Below are 23,881 nucleotides of genomic sequence, written 5' to 3' on the forward strand. Positions count from 1 at the left end.
TCTGACCATTTCAAAATTTTGGGAAAACCTTTTAAAACATAAATGACACCTTTCCACTTTGTGTTAAACTGTCAAATAAAAGAAACTGTCAATCAATGACAAAGAGATAGAAAATTTTATTATTTAAGAGTGGGGCAAAAAGGACAAAAGCATTACAACATTTAAAAATAACATTACTTTCAGAAGTCTTGTGTCATAAATACAAGTAGTCCAATGGCTCAAGTTTTCAAACTCTAGCTTGCATCAGACTACTGCCTCTTGGGTTCTCTGAAATCTGAAAAAGAAAGCATGATGTTACTTAAGAGCAAGTCAATTCAGTTGTCAAACATACAGTCACATTCAAGAATGTTAATATGCTAAACACAATATAATTCACATTTTATAAATTGATAAACACAGAATATTCTAACTATATTTATGATACTGTTAAATTATGTATATTTAATCTATTTATCAACACTTCAATAACACTATGGAAAGGTATCCAATTTTTCCACCCAAGTTTATCTCTAGCCCTAATTAAACACACCTGAAGCAGCTAATCAAGGTCATTAGGATCAATGAAAACTTCCAGGCAGGGGTGCGTTTCCCAAAGCCAACCATCATCGCAAGTTCTGTCATTACCAATAGAATTCAATGGAACTTGCGACCAGAGTTGGCTAATGATGCTTTTGGGAAACGCACCCCAGGTGTGTTGGATCTAAACTCCTCATGAAGAGGAATAAACACCTCTGAACTATGGCCATTACATAAATCTCAGTTCATGAAAAACTACAAACCATTCAAGTTTATCTTGTAGAATAAAAGAGCTTAGGCATTTTTTTATGGAAATTTCTTTAAAGCTGCAGATTCACCTTATGTAGACCTCGTTCTGTTTAACCCTTTCGAGCGTGAGTTTAAAAAATTCTAACTGTCCCCCAGAGTGAGTTTTTTTAAGGTGACCGTTATTTTAGAACGTTTGCCTTTAATGTTTCCATGGCGACGCGTCTTGCGTGTCACGAGCGCTGAACGCAGCAACAATAAAGGCCCTTTCACACAGGACGCGGCATGCGCTGCGCCGCTGGGTTCAGCGCAGCCCTTCAGATACAAAGCGATTTGCGCTGCGCTGGCCAGAGCACAGTAGGCGGAATTTTCCAAACATGTAGCGGGAGTTTTATCTTTTGATCCATCTTCTATTTATTAGGCATATTAAAACAAATACACAAAATGCAAAACAGTGGATCTTTTCTTTTTATTTTGATAATTTTTGCACAAGTACTCAAAGTTTATATAAAACACTTAAGTGTCTACTTGCCATTAAAGTGTTAGTTCACCCCAAAATAAAACATTCTGTCATTATTTACACTCTCATTTTGTTCTGCAACCGTAAGACTTTCATTCATCTTCGGGACACAAAGATCTTTCTGATGAAATACGGGAGCTTTCTGTTCCTCTGTTGACAGCTATGCAACTACCACTCTGATGCTTAAAAAGTTCATAAAGAGATTGTAAAACTAATCCATATAAATCGAGCACTTTAGTCCAAAATTTTCTGAGGAGACATGAGTGCTTTATTTGATGAATGGATTGAATTTAGGATTTTATTCACATATAAGCATTAATAAACTGACTCAGTTGTGGTAAAGGGAAGCTCAACCATGTTCACTGACGTGCGAGAACCAATAAGATTCATTCTCGTGTTACGCAGTACGCTTGTTCATCAGCAATTCGAGACAATTTGGATTAAACCACTCAACTGATATTGGTGAACTCTTTATGAACTTTGTAGTTGAAGTTCATAGAAGTGTAGAAGAGTTAGCTGTGTAGCTGTCAACACAGAGACAGAAATCTTTCAGATTTCATCAAAAAGATCTTCATTTGAGTTCCAAAGATGAAAGAAAGTCTTACGAGTTTGGAACAAAATGAGATGAGTAATTAATGTCAGAATTTTCATTTTTGGGTGAACTAATCCTTTAAAGGATTAGTTCACTTTCAATGAAAATTACCCCAAGCTTTACTCACCCTCAAGCCATTCTAGGTGTATATGACTTTCTGATGAACACAATCGGAGATATATTAAAGTATTAGACTTGAGGGTGAGTAAAGCTTGGGGTAATTTTCATTTGAAAGTGAACTATCATTTAACTCTCTAGTTACATCATATTCACTAAGCTTAAAGGGATCATTCACCCAAAAATGAAAATTTGCTGTTAATTTACTATCAGTAAAGAAGATTTTTAGCTGAAAATGTGGTCCTTGGTGATTTGTACACTGTAAAAAATTTACCGTAAAATTTACAGTAACTTACTGGCAACAATTAGCCAGTAAGTTACTGTGAATATGTTTTACAGTAAGGGTACTGTACTTCCATTTACAGTATTTTATGTATACACTGTGAAATCAAAAACAATTAAATACTGTGATTTTAGTTGTATTTACAGTAACTTACTGGCTAATTGTTGCCAGTAAGTTACTGTGAATATGTTTTACAGTAAGTGTACTGTACTTCCATTTACAGTATTTTATGTATACACTGTGAAATCAAAAACAATTAAATACTGTGATTTTAGTTGTATTTACAGTAACTTACTGGCTAATTGTTGCCAGTAAGTTACTGTGAATATGTTTTACAGTAAGTGTACTGTACTTCCATTTACAGTATTTTATGTATACACTGTGAAATCAAAAACAATTAAATACTGTGATTTTAGTTGTATTTACAGTATTGATTGTTTTACTGTAGAAGAAAAAAAATACTGTGATTTCAATTGCATTTACATACAAAAAACAGTTAAGCACTGTTTTTTATGCATTGTATGCAATACAGTACTATAAACAGTAGATAACAGTTAATCACTGTAAATTCAGTTTCTCGCTGTACAATTTAAATACTGTATCACTGTGATTTAATATTAGCCATCATTAAAAGAATCACCCATATTCTAAAACATTGCAATCAACTGCAGACAATAAGAAAATTGTTAACAGTTATTTATTTAAAAACATTTGGTCAACAGGAAAGACAAAACAGGTACAACATAAAGGGATAATGGACATTGGACAACATGCCATTATACCATCCAAAGTTAACGAACATTCTGTGTTTGTAATTTTTAATGGCGTGAAATCTATTATCCGCGTATTCTACTGTTGCTAAATTTAATTACAGACTGAAGAAAATTTTACAAAACGAGGCTATTTCATTACAAGTTTTATAATGTTACAGAGCAAACTGTTACTAGTTCATTCACTAGTTCCGCATGACTGGTTGCTATGGCAGAACAATAATGCAAATTGATACAACACGGTCAAAAAATGTAACTACTTTGAAGCTGTGCAAATAACTGATTATTACCACATTCTAAAGAGTAATAAGTAACACCATGGCAATACTGAAATAAAATAAACCATTGAACATAAAAAAATAAAATATTTAACATTTGCATGAACATTTAAAACAGAAAGGAAAATAAACTTCCCCTGTCACTTGACAAAGGTCTATGGCCTCTTGCATGCCCTGACCTTGGAGACCTAGAATCCTAGTTGGAGCCCTGAAATTAAAGAAGAAAACACATTAGATCGGCTGAATGGTTTCGAAAATGGTAAAACTCAACAGTTTAACTCTGGGGGAGTTGTAAAACGAGCCTATTTCCAAAAAAAGTGGACTGTTCTTTTAACAAATACAACTTTTTATTTTAATAATGTAGGCTACTAGTAAATAATGATATTAACATTTAGAAAGATTAATAAATGCTGTAGAAGTGTAACTAATGTAGTTAACCAGAGTTTAATAAATGGAACCATATAGTGAAGTGTTACCAATTTGGGTAGTCATTTATAAGTCATTTATAAATGATTGATAAGTGATATACTAGTATTTTATGAATGTTTTATTAATTCAGTTATGAGACACTTATAAGTTATTAGTTAATGATGAACAAGTCATTCACAAAACATGAAAATATACGTTCATAAATGATTGACAAGTGTTATGCTAACAATTTACAGATGTGTTCTAAGTTATCTTAATCAAATAAATCAAACAGATCATTAGTAGATGGGTTATAAGTTATTAGTTGACAAATTATTATAAATGATAAATGATGTATGCATTTATGACAACATTGTTTTAGTATCATTATCTTAATAAACAATTGTTATTCATGAACAAATGATGAACAAACCATTAGTAAATGATCAGTATATGATTTATTGATGAAGTTGTAAGCTGGTCTGTGTTCAAAAGCACAAACAGGCAGGTATGCTAAAGCACTATTTTTAAGAGGAGTAATTTATTTGTTTTGAAGTGGATAAACATTTATAAATGCCTTACAGTCAGGTGATTCCAGTGGATTATATTAAATCATTTCACTCATCAGCACAGATTTGTGTTCTATGTGGAGTGTGTGGGATCTAGTGATAAAGTGAACCTCTGAACCGGTTTTACCTTCCACTGAAGCTCACATCAGGTGCACAGAGTTAAACACTCCATGTGTCAGAGAAGACAGCCGTCTATACCCTCACCAGTCAGCACTCACACTGCAGTACACACTACAAAGTGTTCAACACCTGTTATAGATGATGTGTAAACGCATGAATAAATAATTTACAAAGCTTTCTGCATCCCCTATTCTAAAGTGTAAACTATTCTTCACTTGTAAATGTGTTACGTATCATTTGTAGATCTTTCTTTCCTGTTACAAATTATTTGTATATGTATACAAGTCATTTATAACATTTTCTGCATCCCTTATTCTAAAGTGTAAACTATTCATCACTTATAAATGTGTTACTCATCATTTGCAGACACATGGAGTGTTTAACTGTGCACCTGATGTGAGTTTCAGTGGAAAGTAAAACCGGTTCAGAGGTTCACTTCATCACTAGATCCCACACACTCCACACAGAACACAAGTCTGTGCTGATCAGTGATGCGCGGGTTGATCCAAAATGAGCGGGTGCCTGCGGTCACCCGCGGTTACGAGTCATCCAAAAATATTTTTAATGATATTCGGGCCGCGGTCGGTCGGGTCGTTTGAAATAAAGATGCCAATTAAACCTTTGTAATTTTCAGTTTTACTTTCATGGGTATTTGTGAACATTTATTTATGGATATTGTAGCCTCGGTCTTTGGCTTAGCCTACCTGTTTTTGTTAGTCTAAAATGCGTTAATAAATACTTTATTAACATATTCTATCCCTGCATTTTGTGCTTGTGAGAGCTTCAATTGGGCATTCACGTGGCGAAATAGCCTAAGCCTACTAATACAAGCGGGAAATCCTTATTTACCTTTTGAATGTTGAGCATTATTAACTTTTGAATAAATGCAGACGAAGGCCCGATTTCCCAACACGTACCATTTTAATAGGCTACTTTTAAACGCATATAGGTCAGTAATGTCAGTTTTATGCATTTTCTGAGAGGGGGCGGGATTTTTGTTGGGAAAGTCGGGGGAGAGATGTACACTTCGACTAGACTGGATAAACACATGCAGCATCTTAATTGTTAAGAAAATGAAACGAAATAAATGAATAAATCAAGCCTTTATTACATAACACTAGGCTATATAATACAACATTCAGAAAAAGAACAGTTTGCGCTCCTAAGAGCATTTACTACTTTTAAAAAATGCGGGTCAGGAAGTGGGTCGGGTACAATATTTTCCTTTTTTTTTTTTTTTTTGCGGTCCGAGTTGCCGGCGGGTTAGTTAAAAACGTCGGTCGGTTGCGGGTTGTTTATACACTGACCCCGCACATCACTGCTGCTGATGAGTGAAAGGATTTAATATAACCCACTGGAATCACTTGACTGCAAGGCATTTATAAATGTTTATCCACTTCAAAACAAATTACTCTTCTTAAAAATAGTGCTTTAGCATACCTGAATGTTTGGGCTTTTGAACACAGACCACAACTTCATCAATAAATCATATTAACATTAAATAATAAATTATAAATGACTTATAGCCAAATTAATAAAACATTCATAAAATGTTAGTATATCACTTATTAATCATTTATGAACATATAATCATGTTTTGTAAATGATTAGTTCATCATTAACTAATAATTTACAAGTGACTTATAACTGAACGTTATTATAAAGTGTTACCGAAATGTTTCATCACTGGATAGTTGTTTGTTTGTTTATTGAAAGTGTTTTTATTTCAGCTGATGCGGAACAATTTTCAGAGTACATAAGGCAACTTTTTTTTTTTTAGCACAATTCACACCAAGCGGTAATTCAGTGGAAACAAAATCTCTGAATGCTCGACATGAACTTCGATCTTCCGATCTTTTACCATCATGTCAATTCTCAATTGATTTTGATTAATATTTACATTTATGCATTTAGCAGACGCTTTTATTCAAAGCTTTATTTTTTTATTATTCGACCTGAATGCACTATTCAGGCTAACATTTATTACCTAACATGTGAACACACAACCTTTTGCGCTGCTAACGCAATGCTCTACCACTGAGCCACAGGACTGCACGCGACTTGTGGAAGAACATTGTAGCCGGAGCTACTTTTCTCTGAGTATGTCTATGGCGAGTCACGCAGTTACTGTGATACTCTGCGGCGCGTCCTACCAGTTCGGTCTGAAATAGTCCGAATATAAACACGTATTATAAGTGTACCATAATGAATCAGGGTAAGACAAAAACACGGTTTGGAAAATGGATTCATGTTGTATATTCTCATTATATAATTTTTGTAAATTTTGAACACAAAAAAAAGTTGCGGACTGCAGCTTTAAAATCAACAAAAAAAAAAATATATAACAGAAATTCAGGCCCTGATATTTATTTATCACCCAAAAGCCAGTATTAGTTTTCCTACACTGTTCATAGGCTTGCAGCCTCCGTGTTACAGCTAATGCTGTGAGATTTTATGTATGTTTAATCTTAAACATAAAATAACCTGATCATGTTTGATGTTAAGTTAAGCGACTGTTCTGACTTGCATAAAAATCCTGTCTATTCATTTGAAATATAGAGTTGGGTTCTGTTTTAATGTACCCAAGTGTACCGAAAATAAAAAGAGTTTAATATACAGGTTTGTGGCTCTTAATTTATTTTAAGAGCTGTGAGTGATTTCCTCTTTGCCTTTTTTTTTGTCGTTTAGACGCGCACATGAAACCGAAAGTATAATTTGCTCATCTCGTTGCATGCGCCTCCTTGGGAACAGCACCTCATGAGCATATTTTTGTGTTATTAATAGTTATTTTTATTATTAAACACGTCCTGCAATTTAGCAACAGTAGCTAGACTGCATTTTACAACAATCACTGAATGCTGAATCTGATTCTGTTGTTACGTTTAAGTTTTAGGGAAAAATGAGAGCGTAGCCTACTGCTGCAAAGGGAATTAAGTTGCACTATACAGAATGCAGCTATAGTTTTTAATGGTTTTACCTCAAATATATTATCATTATAATCTTTGGAAGCCAAAATCTAAAATAAAATCAGAGTAATCACAAATATGAAGTGTAACCAGGCTATGTTTGAATGTTTAGTTCTGTCCTCCGTCGTCACACATTAGGGCTGTCATGTTGTGCACGCTGTGGAGATCTCTCTCTCTCTGGGACTGCGAATAGCAAAAATGCATCACAGACAAATGGTTTAATATTATGGTATATAGAAATGGCTGGCGAAATAAAACGTCTTTATAGCAATAATAACATTACGTGTATTTTTCCAAGTACCGACAGCAGAACCGATAACGTCCGAGCTTATCGATACAGCGGTCTTTCAAAATTCAGCCCCGGGGCCCATTTAATACCGGCTTTCGGTACCCACCCCTACCCAGCCCTATATGTTAATGGAATATTTTTATGAATGAATGGCGTGTATCACTGATATTAGTAATATAGCTACTGATGTCTCAATGAAAATGTTTAAGAATCAATATCAGTTTTGCAAAAATGAGAATCGATTAAAATAAAATAAAAAATCTATATTTTTTTACCCAGCCCTAATAAATAAGGTAACAGTTTATGTTTTACTTACATATATGATTTAGTCAATCAAGAACAATCAAAAAGTCTCTCTCTCTCTCTCTCTCGTCAGTTAACGTTGATAAGCTACATTGTCTTGTTTGACTTTCTTTGCCATTTACATCTGACTGAACTACAAACTTTCCAATGACGTCTGGTTAAACGGATGCGCTCGACTAGCTCACGCGTCTGTCCCGCTGCACACTCAAGCCACAGCACGTTTTTCTCTTATCAGCTCTCGCACCAAAGCAATGTTGTGTTACTATATTTCGTTTAATATTCCACTAGTAAGATAGATTTACTTCATAGACTGCCTTTTTTATCCCCATTATACCCTCTGTTGTTGTCAGTGTTTCTTTTTCTAAACACAAACACTGTTTACAGGCCTGGTATCATTTGTTGGTATCGGAGTAAAAAAAGTTTTACGAGTACACTGAGCTCAGTATCGGCCCAATATCGATACCGGTATTGGTGCATCCCTAATAATTATTATTATTATCAAATTATGATTAATTATAATATACCCACATATGCCTATATTATTAATTATATTATAATTATTATTAAAGCTATTATCAGAACCTCACCTGTATCTAGTCAGCTAGCAAATAGAACTCCGTGAAGTCCCTGATGAAGGAGATTACATGGGGGTTCATGTATGAAGTCTTCCGCTTCACCACTCTCCCAGTCGTCTTGCTCATCTGCTCCTTGGCAGTGCACTTGTTGGAGTCAGGATTAATCCTAACTAAAAACCTATGAACATGAGTATAGGAGTTAGGGGATGGGACAATATGTACACATTAATGAATAACTGTAAGTGCAGTGAGCAATGTAGAGTCATACATAAGGCCAGCTGACAGAGGCATTTCAAATCTCAACAGGAGTTAGTCAAGGCTGTCTACTTTCTCAATTACCATTCCTCTTTGAAGGTCGACTAGATCATGCGGCAAGCCACTGACAACAGGCGCAATGGGATCCAATGGACCCCATTTACTCAACTGGACGACCTAGACTTTGCAGATTATATCACATTACTGTCCCAAAAACACCAACAAATGCAAGAGAAATTGAGAGAGGTAGAACAGAAGTCAGCTGAGACAGGTCTCCACATTAGCACAACGACCAAAGTGCAAACACAAAGACACTGGCCAGCTTGATGGTTAACCACAAGAATAGGCAAGGCAAGAGCTGCATTTGGCATGATGGGGCCCAAATGAAGAGTACGTAACATCACATTCAAGACCAAACTACGGCTATTCAACTCAAGCATTAACACCATACTCCTTTAAAGATCTGAGATGTGGAAAACAACAAAGAACCTCCTGAACAAGCTACAATTCTTCAACCACTGCCTAAGATATATTCTTAACATCAGATGCCCTGAAAAAAATGAAGAATTAAGAGCTTAATTACTCCCAAAAGGTTTTATGTACGGAATATAGTGTGTACATGCCCAACAGTCCTCCTAAAGCATTCAAGTTGTTAGGAGGCTTCAACCTACACTATTAAGATACTCAATATACTTTACATAATAGGGCTGGGCGATAAAACATTAACAATATATATCGCGATAGACATGTAATCAATATCAATAAAAAATGCGTTCGATATTTAATTTTTTTTCTTTGTCGGAAGAAACCAGAGGTTGCAAAGCAAGTTTGGTTACATGAACAAAGGCACTCACTCTCTGGTAACCTAGCAACGTAGGGAGTAACACGTTACCAGCCAATCATGTAACAGTTTAGTTGCACCATATCGTTGTCTTGTGATGGATTCTTCAGTAACAGAACCGGCGTGGAGTGATAAGTGGAAAGCCTTATTTGATCGGTGAGTGATGTAGAGTAGATGACTGACTGCTGCGCCAATTCTGACAGGTGCCCGCACATGTTACTGAGAGAACGAGCAGAGAGAGAGAGAGCGCCTCCTCCGGCCTCGCGCTCACACTCTCACAGTCTTCAAACTGTCTTGCTCTCCCTCCCTTCTTCGCGCATATTAATTAAAATTGATATTACCATCAAAATCAATTGAGAATTGACATGATGATAGGTCGAAGACTGAAGTTTCACGTGAAGCATTCGGAGATTTTTTTCCCTGAATTACCGCTGGGTGTGAATTGTACTAAAATAACGTTGCCTTATCTTCTCTGAAAAGCGTTCCGCACATTTAGCTGACATAAACCACACTTTAAATAAACGAACAAACACTATCCAGTGATGAAATGTTTTCTGTGTTGACACAAATCTTGTGCGATGTCCTAACTACCGGGATAATCACACGTGCTGTGGCCACGTCATGATAGGTGCGCATTATATTTTCCTGCTTTTTTATCTTTTGCCAATCACACCTATGAATCAGAGGAAGGTTAAAGGATTAGTTCACCCCAAAATGAAAATTTTCTAATCATTTACTCACCCCAAATGCCATCCAAAATATCCAAGTCTTTCTTTCTTCAGTGGAAAATAAGTTTGAGGAAAACATTTCAGGATTTTTTCTTCATATAATGGACTTCAATGGCAACTAACTCAGTTGGTTGCTATTGTTTCCTCAAAAAACTTAATTTCTTTTCCACTGAAGAAAGAAAGACATGGATATCTTGGATGGCATTGGGGTGAGTAAATTATTAGGACATTTTCATTTTGAGGTGAACTAATCCTTTAAGTTTAAAATAAAAATGTTTAAATGTAATATATTTTTCTCCTGGTCATTATTTTAAATAGGTCATAAAAATATCAATAATTATCGATATGGACCAATATGAAACACTTATATCGTGATACAGTTTTCAGCCATATCGCCCAGCCCAATTACATAACATTTTAAATAGGGGTGTCAAAATTTATCGTTTCTACGATGCAGATGAGGACGATACGGTATCGGTTCAGTAATAGACCATAACCGATTATAATGTACTGACACTTTTCTGACGTCATTTGTCGCATATGTGCTTTGTCGCGGTAGCATACAATGGCAGAGGGAGGCGAGACGCAAGTGCGAGTAATTAAAGATGCTCCAACTACTTTTAAAGCCTACATCTGGGCACATTTTGGCTTTTATGAACAACCTGGTAAGCACGGCCTGCAGAAGACCCACTGTGTGCGCTCACGTCACGCACAAATAGAATATGCAGGAGGTAATACCACTAACTTGATAAACCATGTTAGCCGTTTTCACCCTGAGCTGTTAACACCTGGCAGAGCCTGACTGCTTTTAGAGATGCACGGATGAGCTCCAACACCGAATCCACAGCCACAAATAAATCATCCACCCGCCCCAATAATTTTCTCTGACTTAAGTATCCGCACCCGATGGTCAAATTACTATTATTCTGTGTTGTTATGCGTGATTATAAATGGATGATCGCAACCTTCAACAGTGGATCTGCTGATTCGACGGTTGATGCGTGCATCTTTAATGGTAACATAATACACTGATTAATAAACGCTGCTTTTAAATGAACATTTCTTTAAAACAATTTATATGACAGATTTTCCTTTTCTAAATGGCATAAACAAGCTTTACTCCCAACTGGAATGTCACTGTTTGAACAGGCACACACATGCGCACACACATCACTTTTGAAGAAAAATGTAAAATTGAGAATGCGGTGCATCGCGATGCATCGTGATATCGAATTGAACTAAATCGATGACATGATAATCATAATCAAACCGAACCGTGAGACCAGTGTCAGTTCACACCCCTAATTTTAAAGGGAGAAGATGATTTTGAACAGCTTTTCAATTGTCAATTTGCTTTTACACTGCAATCAAACTATTTAAGATAAAAAATACCTCTGAACAAACTCCAGTGTTGTGCTGGCTTCCACCTGATACTCTAGGTTGAATACATAGTAACAGGCGAAGAGAGCGGCCAAGGCAGTGGTGAAGTCCGCCATGTGAGCACCAGGTGGGATTACGACCCTCCCCTCGATCGACAGCATCCATTTTTTTGCAGTCAGGATTGTCTCTCCTTAGTAAAGACAAGAGTCATCACAAAAATTATATTTCATAGCAATACATTCTATAAAAGCATATTCTATTTTCTCCACATAAACTATTGTAAAAACAGCGCAGGGAGCATACATATCTTCGAAGCAGTGCATTAAAGGATTAGTTCACCTCAAAATGAATTACATCGAAAGGTCGCGCTCCATGTCGCCAGCCATCTTTGGGTATTTCCCGGCGATATCGAGCGCAACCTTTCGACGTGATGATGTAGTTCCCAGCTCAATCCTAACATTGTAGTTAAAAAGTATATAAATTATATTTTTTTTTAGAAAATGACCAATCATTTTACTAGAAAAGACCCTAATCCTCAGCTGGGATCCTGCACAGCCTGTTGAAGCACTTCAAAGATCTTTGAAACTGCATTGATTTGGACTTCAAAATGTTGGTTACAATTGAAGTCCATTGTTTGAAGAAAAATCCAGAAATGTTTTCCTCAGACTTAATTTCTCTTCCACTGAGGAAAGAAAGACATGGATATCTTGGATGGCATTGGGGTGAGTAAATTATTAGGACATTTTCATTTTGAGGTGAACTAATCCTTTAAGCAGCAATAACTGGTTTGGTGATAGAAAAACAATGAGTGATACAGGCATAGCAAGCAATCTGAAATAGCAATCACGGCATTATAGGTGGCTACTAAAGATGAGAGATTACTACACATAACTTTGTTTTGGAGTGACTGTGCTGTTACTGACTGGTGCAGAGGCAGAGAATGACACAACACACATTCACTAGTATTTTCCAGAAACTTTGCTTTGCTTGTGCGCTATACATTCAAAGGATTCGTTAACATTGAATGTGAAACTTACCAAGCATGATGATCCTTGGAGTGATTGGGAGAGACAGCTGGGCCTCTGCGTCTGCAAGAGTGGTAGTCTCCTATGCCAGCAAAGATAAGAGTTACTTGAAACAAGGTAGACTGTATATTATCTCTAGGATAGAAAAAGCTTTTTGAAATTTGTTAGGTTTACACAAAAAATTAACTAAGTACCACAATAACTTTATCAATTACAACACTACATCAATTTTCTCTTAATTAAAATATTGTCCTCAAGTGACTTTACCCAGTATTTACCCAAGAATTGAGATAGAAGCTTGCACCATGTGGGTTATATTGTGAGGTGAGGTCTATCAAGGAAAAAGTGCACAACCACCAATAACATAAACCTGACACAAACCTGTATTTACTTGAAAAATTGGAGGTTCATCAACCTGCTTTAACAAAATGTGCAATAAATGTGACAATTAATTGTTGAAAACTCCAAAAAAGATTTAAATTATTAAGGTACTTACATCAGCAATGAGAAAAAGTGACTCCTCTTGCTCTTTGAAGTGTGCCAACATCACAAGCATCGCTGCTAGGCCATCAGATCCTTCTCGGTCCTTCTTTATGGCTTCCTTCAGAACAGCTCTTACTTCTTTCCTCCACTTTGTAATCTGACTACTGAAGAAATCCAGGAGTCTTTTACCCTTTTTGTCCAGATCTTCATTCAGTCTTGTGTATAGTTCAACATTGGTGAGAGTGGTGAAGTGTGACAATAAAAACTTTTGTGAAAAGAGAAATGGCCACTCTTTACCCACATCCAGAATGCTTGGGGAAGGCTTTGCATTGATGTATTCCCGCTGTTTGGCATAAGTGATTGCCATTAGGTCTTCTACCCTTCCTCTCTCAGTGCCCTTTAGTCCCTCTCGGCTGAATATATCCATCATCTCAAGCTTCTTTTCCACTAATGATGCTGATGTTTCCCCATCTGGATAGTCCTCTGGCTGCCAACGAACACACCCATAACTGTCGATTCTTGCACATGTAGCTACTGCTGGCTGGTCATCATCACCATCCTCATCATCTCTCTGGGTGCGTTTGTGCTTCCTCAGACGGGAAAGAGAGTTGCCTCGATTCAAATATTCTACTCTGGTTTTGAGCTGATTTATAACGCTGAAATACCCACATCCAATTAGCTCCCCCTCTTCATTTTTGTCTAAAAAGCTATTTGGATATTTTTGAGTTATAGCTTTAGCTACTACCACACACTCTCTGCGAGTAGGGTTCAAGGAATGCTCTCTCATCGCATCAACAGTGACTTTTATCAAGTGTCTGCGGTCATCCGGAGCTGGCCTCTCACCAGCATCTACTGCTCTTCTAAGAGTCAGCCTCACTTTGTTCCATGGCACCTCAAAACTGTTCACCCATGCAGAGATGGGACTGATAGATGATATGGGGCATGTGCTGGAAGAGGCAGCTGACAGTGGCTCAGACGATGAAGGGCTCAGCTGGGGATTGGAAGGACCTGCATTACACACGTATGAGTGAAAGCACAGAATAGTCAGGTGAAAATAAGGTTTGACCCTTAAAAAAAAAATCTAACAAAAGGTTTCTTAGTGGTTTACAATAGTATCAGATGTACTTAAAGGTCCCCTAGAACATGTTTTTAAAAGATGTAATATAAGTCTAAGGTGTCTCCTGAATGTGTCTGTGAAGTTTCAGCTCAAAATACCCCATAGTTTTTTTTTTAATAAATTTTTGTAACTGCCTATTTTGGGGCATCGTTAACTATGCACTGATTTTTTTCAGCGTACTGCCCCCTTAAATCGCGTCTTCCCTGCCACACGAGCTCTCGACTATATTACAGCGCATTTACAAAGTTCACACAACTAATATAACCCTCAAATGGATCTTTACAAGATGTTCATCATGCATGCTGTATGCATGCTTCAAATTATGCGAGTAAATTATGTATTTGGATGTTAACGTTTGATTCTGCATGAGTTTGAGGCTGTGCTCCGTGGCTAACGGCTAATGCTACACTGTTGGAGAGATTTATAAAGAATGAAGTTGTTTATGAATTATACAGACTGCAAGTGTTTAAAAATGAAAATAACGACGGCTCTTGTCTCCGTGAATACAGTAAGAAACGATGGTAACTTTAACCTCATTTAACAGTACATTAGCAACATGCTAACGAAACATTTAGAAAGACTATTTACAAATATCACTAAAAATATCATGATATCATGGATCATGTCAGTTATTATTGCTCCATCTGCCATTTTTCGCTATTGTCCTCGCTTGCTTACCTAGTCTGTTGATTCTGTTGTGCACATCCAAACGTTCTGCCCTTTCTAATGGCTTGAATATGAGCTGGCAATGGCATATGCAAATATTGGGGGCGGAGCCCCCGACTGTTACGTAACAGTCGGTGTTATGTTGAGATTCGCCTGTACTTCTGAGGTCTTTTAAACAAATGAGATTTATATAAGAAGGGGGAAACAATGGAGTTTGAGACTCACTGCATGTCATTTCCATGTACTGAACTCTTGTTATTTAACTATGCCGAGATAAATTACATTTTTCATTCAAGGGCACCTTTAAACTAAAACTTTAAAAAAAAAAAAAATTCAAAATGGTGGCCATCAAGTCCTTATAGGTGGGTCAATATAGGGTTAAACCAACAAAATGTATATAAAATGTTTTTGTTTTTGTTTTTTTTAATGGATTCTGGTACAGTTAAAATATACTAACTATAAAAAATACTAAATAACAGACTAAAATCTATTTAAATCTGACCTTGGGAAAAAGGTCATTTCAAAAATGGTTGCCATGGCTTTATCTCAATTACTAATCAGCCCAGATGGATGATTTGAGGTCAACTGATGGTCAGAACAAACAAGAAAATTATTTTACATGTTAACATTGAAATAGTTTTGATGTGCTTTTTTCAGCCGCATTGCAAGTGTATATTAAAATCAATGCGTTTAAAAAAAGAGCAAATGCAATGCATGACTATGTGATCTGCATGGATGGGGGAATATGGGCAATATCTTAAATGCTGTTTTCAATTGCAATGCGACCACTATCCTTCTACACTGTATTGCAGTTACATGTATGTACTTATTCTTACATACTTGGGCCTATAATCAAGTGATTGGGCTCTTTGGAAAGCTGTGGGTCTGTAGTTTTGCGTGGAATAACTATCTATTGCAGAGACAGCATAGCAGAGGCATGAATATTTTTTTTTATTTTTCCCGGATATACCATCTTTTTTTTTTCTTCTTTTTTTTTTAAAGCAAATTTGGCTTTATATGCTGCCATTAGCAAACAGCAAACTGCACACCCAGAAGGGCATTTATTGCCACGGGGGATTTCAGTAATTCCAACCTCAATCTGTACTCCTCAAGTTCTATCAACATGTCACCTGCCAGACCAAAGGGGACAGAATCTTGGACAAGGTATATACTAACATCCACATATAACCACTTTTTTTTTTTTTTTTTTTTTTTTACAAAATTATGATTGAATGATTGTTGATTTATTTAGTTTTTAATTGTAGCGGATCAACTAATATATGTTAATTAAAACAACTAATCTCACCTTTCAAGAATGAATAATTTTTCTGCACTGAATGGATGTGAGCAGATGTTTGATGTCATCTTCTTGAATAAACTGCAGATCATCTGGTCCTTCAACACCTACTTTCACCAACTCATTGACTAAAGTTTCAAGCTTTGCTTCATCTAGCTGTGGTAACACGGCCTGTATTGCCTTCTCAATGGAGTCCATTACTCATTCTTCTGAAACACAGAATGATGCAGAGCAACAAGATTAAGACCAAACTGATTATATACAGAAAGAGGGTAATAATCTGCAAGCTTCTCTACAGTCAAACACTGATACTGTGCTTCTGAGTTGCTTTGTAAGCAATAAACACCAAGATCCACAACAGGCACAGACTGATACTGCTGGACAACAAAATGCACGTTTGCCTCGTTTACCAGTATCAACAGTATTTTCCCCAGTAGATACCCTGTGTCATTTCGGTCCACTACAACAGTCATGCCTCTTTTGTACAGAGTGCCTTTAAAAGTGACAGAGGGTGTTTCAGTAGTGTCTTCTGGGCGGAGACCCTTGAGACTGATAGCTCTCTGAATGCCGATCTGGTACAGTTGGTCATCGAATTTACTTGGTTGGTCCATTTGCAGAGTTGGAGGAAATAAGTTACCAGCATGTAAATATGCTTGTAGCAACTGGTGTCTTTCTGCTAAGGTACTGCAGAGATTTTTAAAGTTATGCAGTTTCCTTGCACACTGCTTAAAATATGAGTGTTTGCTTTCAAAGCGCAATGTCCACAACCTAATGAGGGGACCAAACTGAAGAATGAGCTCCGGGTAATGGACAAGATAGTGGTGTTTGGGTTTAAGTGTCTTTTCTGGGAATGTGGAAGTTCTTAGCTGGATGTATTCCTCAATGAGAATCTTAAGGTATGCAACTTGGTTGGTATGGATCTTGGGTGCACATATCAAATCCACAATTTCTCTGAGCTTTAAGCACAACTGCCACACCTCATCATCAAGTGGATTTTTGATTCGGTCTCCAACCAGAAGAGGAAAGAGACGCAAGAGGCACCAGTTTTGAGCAGCATGCCCTCCCAGCTTCTCCGCATTAGTTTTAACCTCACATGGCTTGTTATTTGCATCACTGCCTAGGTATGTGAACTGTGATATAGTCCGATTCAGTTGACCATAGGTGAAGTGTTTGCCCACTGTCACTAAGTGCTTAATGTACATAGCAAGATCAAATGAAACAACCCCTTCAAACAGGTCATGACCCAGGCATGGAGGGAGCCCTGGCTGGCAAACATGAAAATATTTCAACTGATTAAAAATCGAGTCAAATTTTACTCCACTGTTCATTTCCTGGTCTACCAGGTCTGCCACACTGTTTTTGTAACTCTCTATGGTTCTTTTAGGACCAGATTTGCAGGGATCTGTTTGAAAAGACACTCTGTCGATGACACAGTACCGGCAAAAATGTGTGCTTTTACTGAAGTTTTCAGTAAACCCGCCAATACTGTGTGACCCCAGATTATCTCCAGTAATGGCAATCACAGAGCCTTTTATTTTCTCCTCAGCACCATATTCAATTCCATTTTCCTCCATTTCTTTTAAGTCACTGACTAAAGTGGAGAACACTTTTTCTTGACCAAAAAATTGGAAATCCTCCTCTCTGCACAACATAACAAGTTGCATTGGATCAATGGAAGACCTGTTGTGTGGTGCAATCTCTGCAAGTGTCATGTACATGGCCAGTATTTTGTGTTTTTTTCTGCCTGAGCCCAGTGGGTTCGCAACTTCGAAAGAATCCTGATACAAGATGAGAGACAATGAAGATGGTGACTCTCGTAAAAGTATATTCTCTTTAAAGTTTCTACCATCTCTCACATCTTCCAGAACATCAGGATTTGTTTCTGTGTCAGCTTTAGCTTGGGCATACTGCTCTTTAACAGAGTTCTGAGAGAGGAGTGATTTTATTGTGTCCTTGATGGGCACGTACTGGTAGAACCTCTCTTTGCCTTTAGCATCAATGCCCAAATAAGTCTTGACTGGCTCAACATAGCTAAATCTGCTCTTAAAGAAGGTTTTACGGGTTTGATCTGTTCTAAACACTCCTTCATTGCACATTTTCAGAAGGTTATCTTTTGAGAGATTATCAAGGAGCCTCTTAATATCACTTTCAGGCACATTCAGATTTGTTAACTCTTCATGCATCCTAGACAATAGATGAGTCAAACCAGTGTTGTGTACCTCTTGTATTTCCTCTATTAAGGTCTGAATTGTACTGGCTGGTAACAGCATTTTAGCCTGCATTCGGAGATAAAACATGGCCAGATTGTTCATAAAATCATCTGTGTCCACTTCATCATTTGTGTTGTCATTTTCATCGTCAAAAGTGGTCTCAAAAGTGTGATCTAGTTCACTGTCTGATGACATGGAGGCACAGGTGATGTTAGTACTAGCAGCACTGGTAGAACTTTGGCTAATACGTGGAGAACTAGATATACTCTTGTGTTTTCGATTCAAGTGCGAGGCAAAGGTTGAACGGACACGGAAATGTTTTAAACAATTAATATAAGGGCATGACACTTTTGTGCCACCTTTAATATGCCAGTGAAGATGTTCATGTAAGCTTGGAAAATTTGCTGACACATAGTTACAACCTTCAACAGAGCAAGCCAAATCAACTCCATCAATTTTCCTTTTAAGTACTGGTTTAGCTGTCTTCTTGTGAAAGCGGTACATGTGGCTCTGAACGGCACCACGCGTCACAAAAGAGGCAAAGCATTTTGCTACGCCACATGGAAATCTAAAGTTAGCTAGATTTCTGTGTATGCTCAAATGACGAACAAATGCAGTAATTGAAGCTGTGGTGAAATTACAGTGCTTGCACGAGTAATTCATTTTGATGGAAAGCTAACTGTATACATGTGGCTTTCCACAGTCTGACAAGGGTGTGGCACTGAACTGTTTTTTGTTTTGTTTTTTTTGCTCCTAGTAGTGATTGTAAAGTTACTTACTGATTTTCTGGAAGTCCCGATAAGCAGTGGGTGAAGGATCCGCGATTCCAAGATGGAAACTCCAGCAGAGGCCACGGGTGGGAAAAATACATAAACGTTAAGGCTGTGAAAACGTCTCCGTCGGAGCGCTCACGGAAACGTTTTCGCTGAATTCCTCTAAGGGCAAAAAGTGAAAGATATAACGTTAAACACAAAGACGAAAACAAAATAAATACAACCAAAAGACAAAGCCGTGTATAAAGAAACGGAGCTTAACCTTAAAGCCTGTGAAGACGTCTCTGTCGGAGCTCTCACGTAAACGTTTTCGCTGAATTCCTCTCAGGCAAAAAATTAAAGAAATCAACACAAAGACGAAAACAAAATAAAACCAACCACAAGACAAAGCCGTGTGTAAAGAAACTTAAATTTGAGAATTAACGGAGCTTGTCAGTCACTGACGACGACGACGACTCAGAAATTCAAGTGCTGCTTCTTTCGCGCTTTTTTCCCACAGATTCTAGATCTTTCTAGACTGGGTACGTTAAACCCCGCCCACTCTGCCGACGCTTTGGTTTCGCCCTGCAGCTCAGAAACAGCAGTGGGAACTTGCACGTTTTTATAAAATACGTATTTTATAAAAATATATAGCACTGATGTTTGTAAAATAAAAATCCCGTTGTACGTATTTATGAGTTAACCAGACAACCCCAATTTTGACAAGTAATGCACATGACATAGCCTACCCAAAATAAAAAGGCTGCTGCTCATAAGTCATTCTGAATTGACACATAACCAACATATATTACAAAGCTTGAGAGTTTTGACTCAAGTTCAAAACTCAAAATTAATCAGATGTTATTAATATTAAGATATATAAGCTCAAAAATAAAAACAAATATTAAGAATATATTTATTAAATGTATAAAAATATTAATATTTAAATATTAATATTCACATAATTATGTGAATATACTATTGCAACTTATAACCAATGGTAATGCTTCAGTTCAAATCTGAGGATGATATCTCAAAAAATTATGCATTTATGAAGCCTATATTGTTAGACCATGTCAGGGGAGACTTTGGAGAAGTTTAAGATAAGTTTAAGAAGTTTAAGATAAGGCTTATCAAATATTGTATTGCCCTGTTAACACCCAAACACCCATTTACAGTCATAAAACAAACAAACAAAAAATATTCTTGGAATCTTATGTGAATTCTTTAAAAAAATCTATATTCCATGGAATAGAAAGCTCCTGTAGCAGGTGCATCAGAGTACAAGTTACATGACACATTTTATTAATATTTATTAATATTACACTTTTACTTAAAGCTCGATCACCATCGAGTATTTACATCATATTCCGTTAATGAATTCTGAACAACAATAATCTGGAGCCGTCCATGTGAAAGGGGTACAAAGAAAGATATGATAAAAAAAGGAAAATTACAGTAGTTTACTTTACTATTTACAGTACTATAGTGGCTAAATTGTGATTTTTTTACAGTAATGCTTTGACTACTGTGATTTCAACTGTAATGTTTGGACTACTGTGATTTTTACAGTCTTTCTGTAAACTTTACAATATTCTACTGTAAAAATCTTATACAGTAATGTTACTGTGAAATCGACAGTAAATAACTGTAGATTTCACAGCCATTTTTTACAGTGTATAATATAGAAGTATAATATAAAAGTCAATGGCTACAGTCAGTTTGAGAGTCAAAAAAAAAAAAATATATATATACAGGCAAAACAAAATGAATACCTGTGGCTCCGGATGATTGATTGTGGTCTTATGAAGCAAAAAGATTGGTCTGTTTCGCTTTATAAGACCTCAATGTAACGTCAGCATCAGTCACAGATATTAACTTTGTTTTGCCTGTAATATGTTTTAATGACTCTCAAAGTGACGGTAGCCATTGACTTGCATTATACGAATCACCAAGGACCACGCTACAAATCTTTACTGTTCAACTGAAGAATAAAATGTCACCTACATCATGGATGGCTCGAGGGTGAGTAAATTAACAGCAAATTCTCATTTTCCGGTGAACTATATCCTTTAAAAAATTGATACACAAACACTTAAACAATCTCACAACTTTTCTTAATGTATAATTAAAGAAGAAAAAAAATAGAAGAAATGGGGGAAAAAAGCATACAAAAAATAATTTCATATAATTAACCATAAACAGTGTGGGCGGCAGAAGGAGAGAGAGAAAAACTAAAAGAAACTCAAACAGGCACTTCTGGCACAAGACAGTGTGGGCCATAATTAACCATAAACACATCAAGAACCACTCGGGACAGGTAGGAAAACCATGGTACTACAAACCACTTCATATGTGCCGTTTAATTCCCATGAGGCATCTGCAGGAAAAAAAGAAGAAGAAAGCTGTTAGATATTCATGTAATTGTCCCACTAAATCAAGAATCTGATGGTTGTGAGGCTTGTCTATATGAGCCACTACTATTACACTGTTCTCTCGCTGCTCCTGCCTGGTTTTTTTCCCGTTCCCCGGATCTGGTTTGCCTCGCTCCAGTCTCTTGTTCTTCGCCCACCAGCGCTCTCTCTCTCTCTCGGACGCTGCGATCTTCAAAGCGGTCCGTTTCTACAGTCTCTCTGAAGACCGCACGGGACCAAGCTGCCAGCGCCCCTGCTGGATTTAATTAATTCTTTTTTTGACTGTTTTGCCCAGTTGTGTGCAAAGAACAATTAATAAATTAAGTTTTGTTGTGCCTGCAACTGAATCCCGTCCTGATTCCTGACAAAAACGTTTTAATCTGTTTAAATGTTTTACAGGTAATCATGCTCATGGAGAGCAGGCACACAAATGTTTACAGCAGACACAGCAGCAGCCAGATTGTCCTGCACATCTTCTCCCACTCTTGCTTCAAGGTTGTGGGGTTCAGGGTTCCATCATCATGGTCTTCCTCATCCTCTGGATCAACGATGTCCCCATTGAGAAGAGCAGCAGTGAGGGACATGATGGACTGCAAAGACAGGCGAAGGTGTTCACGGTGGTCAGCTGCTTCATCAAAATAAAGCTGCAGAATGGGCACAGCTATGTTGGGATGTGGGGATCACCGCCTGTAAATACATGATTGTTAGAACAAAAAGTTTGAATAAAACTTTGTTTCATGTGTTATTTACTTGTATATGCATTTATTTAGTGTCATTGTTACTTTTATTAATTCTTGCATTAATTAATTGATTGACTGTAAATTGAGATGTATTCACATCAGCTGTATTTGTTTAGTTTGTATTCATGCATAGCTCTGTCATATGACAAAACATTAAATTTGGCTTGTTTTAAGTAAAACGAAAAGTAATATAATTAAGTATTGGTCAGCATTTATCATTATTATTGTCCGTAAGTGTTGGGGTGGGCTAGCAAAGCAATTCTTTCTGGGATAATCTTAATTTTTAAGTAGTTTATACTTACATTTTTTGAGTATAAAATCAGTCTTCTGTAAAGGCGAGATTTTCGAGCAGCTGTCCAATGTCGTCTTTGTGCAGACATTGCTAACACTGAAGAAAACTGTATTAGGGTTGTCGAGTTACTGGTGCTGTGAGGTGTTGTGAGTGTGCACCTGTCACTCATATATTTATTTTTATTGCAAGACCTATAATTAAATACAAGATCAGGAAAAATACCATGGTTGTATCTTTAACAATAAACAATAATAATGACAAAAAAACAACAAAAAAACATAAATATGGGTTTGTATACAACATAGTTTGAGATTATATACACAGACATAAAGCATGATGATTATGTTAAATATTTTGAATACACCATAATGCAGTATTTATTTTATGTATTTATCTGTATTTAACTGTCACATTAGCAGTTAAAAATATTAGAATTTTAAATTAACCCCAGATATATTAGTTGTACTACAATTACAAAATTACTGGGCAGCTGTACTCAACAAGACCACAAAAAAAGCAAGTTTAATCAATATCAAGATATTTACAGATGAATTAAACCTGTCGCTCAAATCTTTAAAGTTGTTGCGCTTATGATAACGTCAACATGGCGGATTACGTCCGGATTGCATTCATACTCAACAAGATTGAAGTACTCTTTTAATGCTTGTTAAGTAAGTACTGATGCAAAAACTTGAGAAAATGAGATCCATGCAGTCCAGCAATGATTATATCAGAGATCAAATTTGAATAAGGAATAACAAATTTATTAATTAAAAATGATAAATTATAAAAAATATTGTATTTAATGGATGAAGATGAAGATCAGAATATAGAGAAAGAAGGAACAAAATTAAGACATTTGCAGAATGAAATGAGAGATAGAAGAGAAGAAGCAGAACCAAAAGATGCAGAAGGGATGCGAGAAGCAAAAAGAGCAAATAAGAAGTAAAGAAAAGCAAAGAAAAAGCTAAACTATCAAAGACCCAGTCCGTTTTATACCATAAGCATAGGAAAACTTACATCCCACTCAAACTTATGTTTTGGTCTAATAAGAAAAAGTCAAATGGATTTATCCATTATGTCATAGACTGGTCAAATGTCAAAAACAGATGAAAATAGATACAAAAGG

General features: G+C 36.6%; 1 protein-coding gene across 5 annotated transcripts; it reads right to left on the bottom strand.

Moving 5' to 3' along the window:
* Positions 1-2,955: 2,955 nt before the first annotated feature.
* LOC125245000 lies at positions 2,956-21,962 on the bottom strand. Of its 5 annotated transcripts, XM_048155417.1 has the most exons (9): positions 21,794-21,962; positions 19,590-21,686; positions 19,334-19,489; positions 16,354-16,553; positions 13,278-14,272; positions 12,794-12,863; positions 11,769-11,946; positions 8,565-8,730; positions 2,956-3,530 (listed from the first exon to the last, which is right to left on the bottom strand). In XM_048155417.1, the coding sequence occupies exons 5-8, from the start codon at positions 14,049-14,051 to the stop codon at positions 8,571-8,573; spliced, it is 1,182 nt and encodes a 393-aa protein (XP_048011374.1). In that variant the 5' UTR covers positions 14,052-14,272; positions 16,354-16,553; positions 19,334-19,489; positions 19,590-21,686; positions 21,794-21,962; the 3' UTR covers positions 2,956-3,530; positions 8,565-8,570. The 5 variants fall into 5 exon arrangements, with proteins under 5 accessions (XP_048011374.1, XP_048011373.1, XP_048011375.1 ...); XM_048155416.1 differs by having other exon boundaries at positions 19,590-21,962; XM_048155420.1 differs by lacking the exon at positions 2,956-3,530 and adding an exon at positions 13,163-13,196 and having other exon boundaries at positions 8,705-8,730; positions 19,590-21,962.
* Positions 21,963-23,881: the final 1,919 nt, after the last annotated feature.

Source organism: Megalobrama amblycephala, linkage group LG14 (assembly GCF_018812025.1).
Source record: "Megalobrama amblycephala isolate DHTTF-2021 linkage group LG14, ASM1881202v1, whole genome shotgun sequence".
Taxonomy (NCBI): domain Eukaryota; kingdom Metazoa; phylum Chordata; class Actinopteri; order Cypriniformes; family Xenocyprididae; genus Megalobrama; species Megalobrama amblycephala.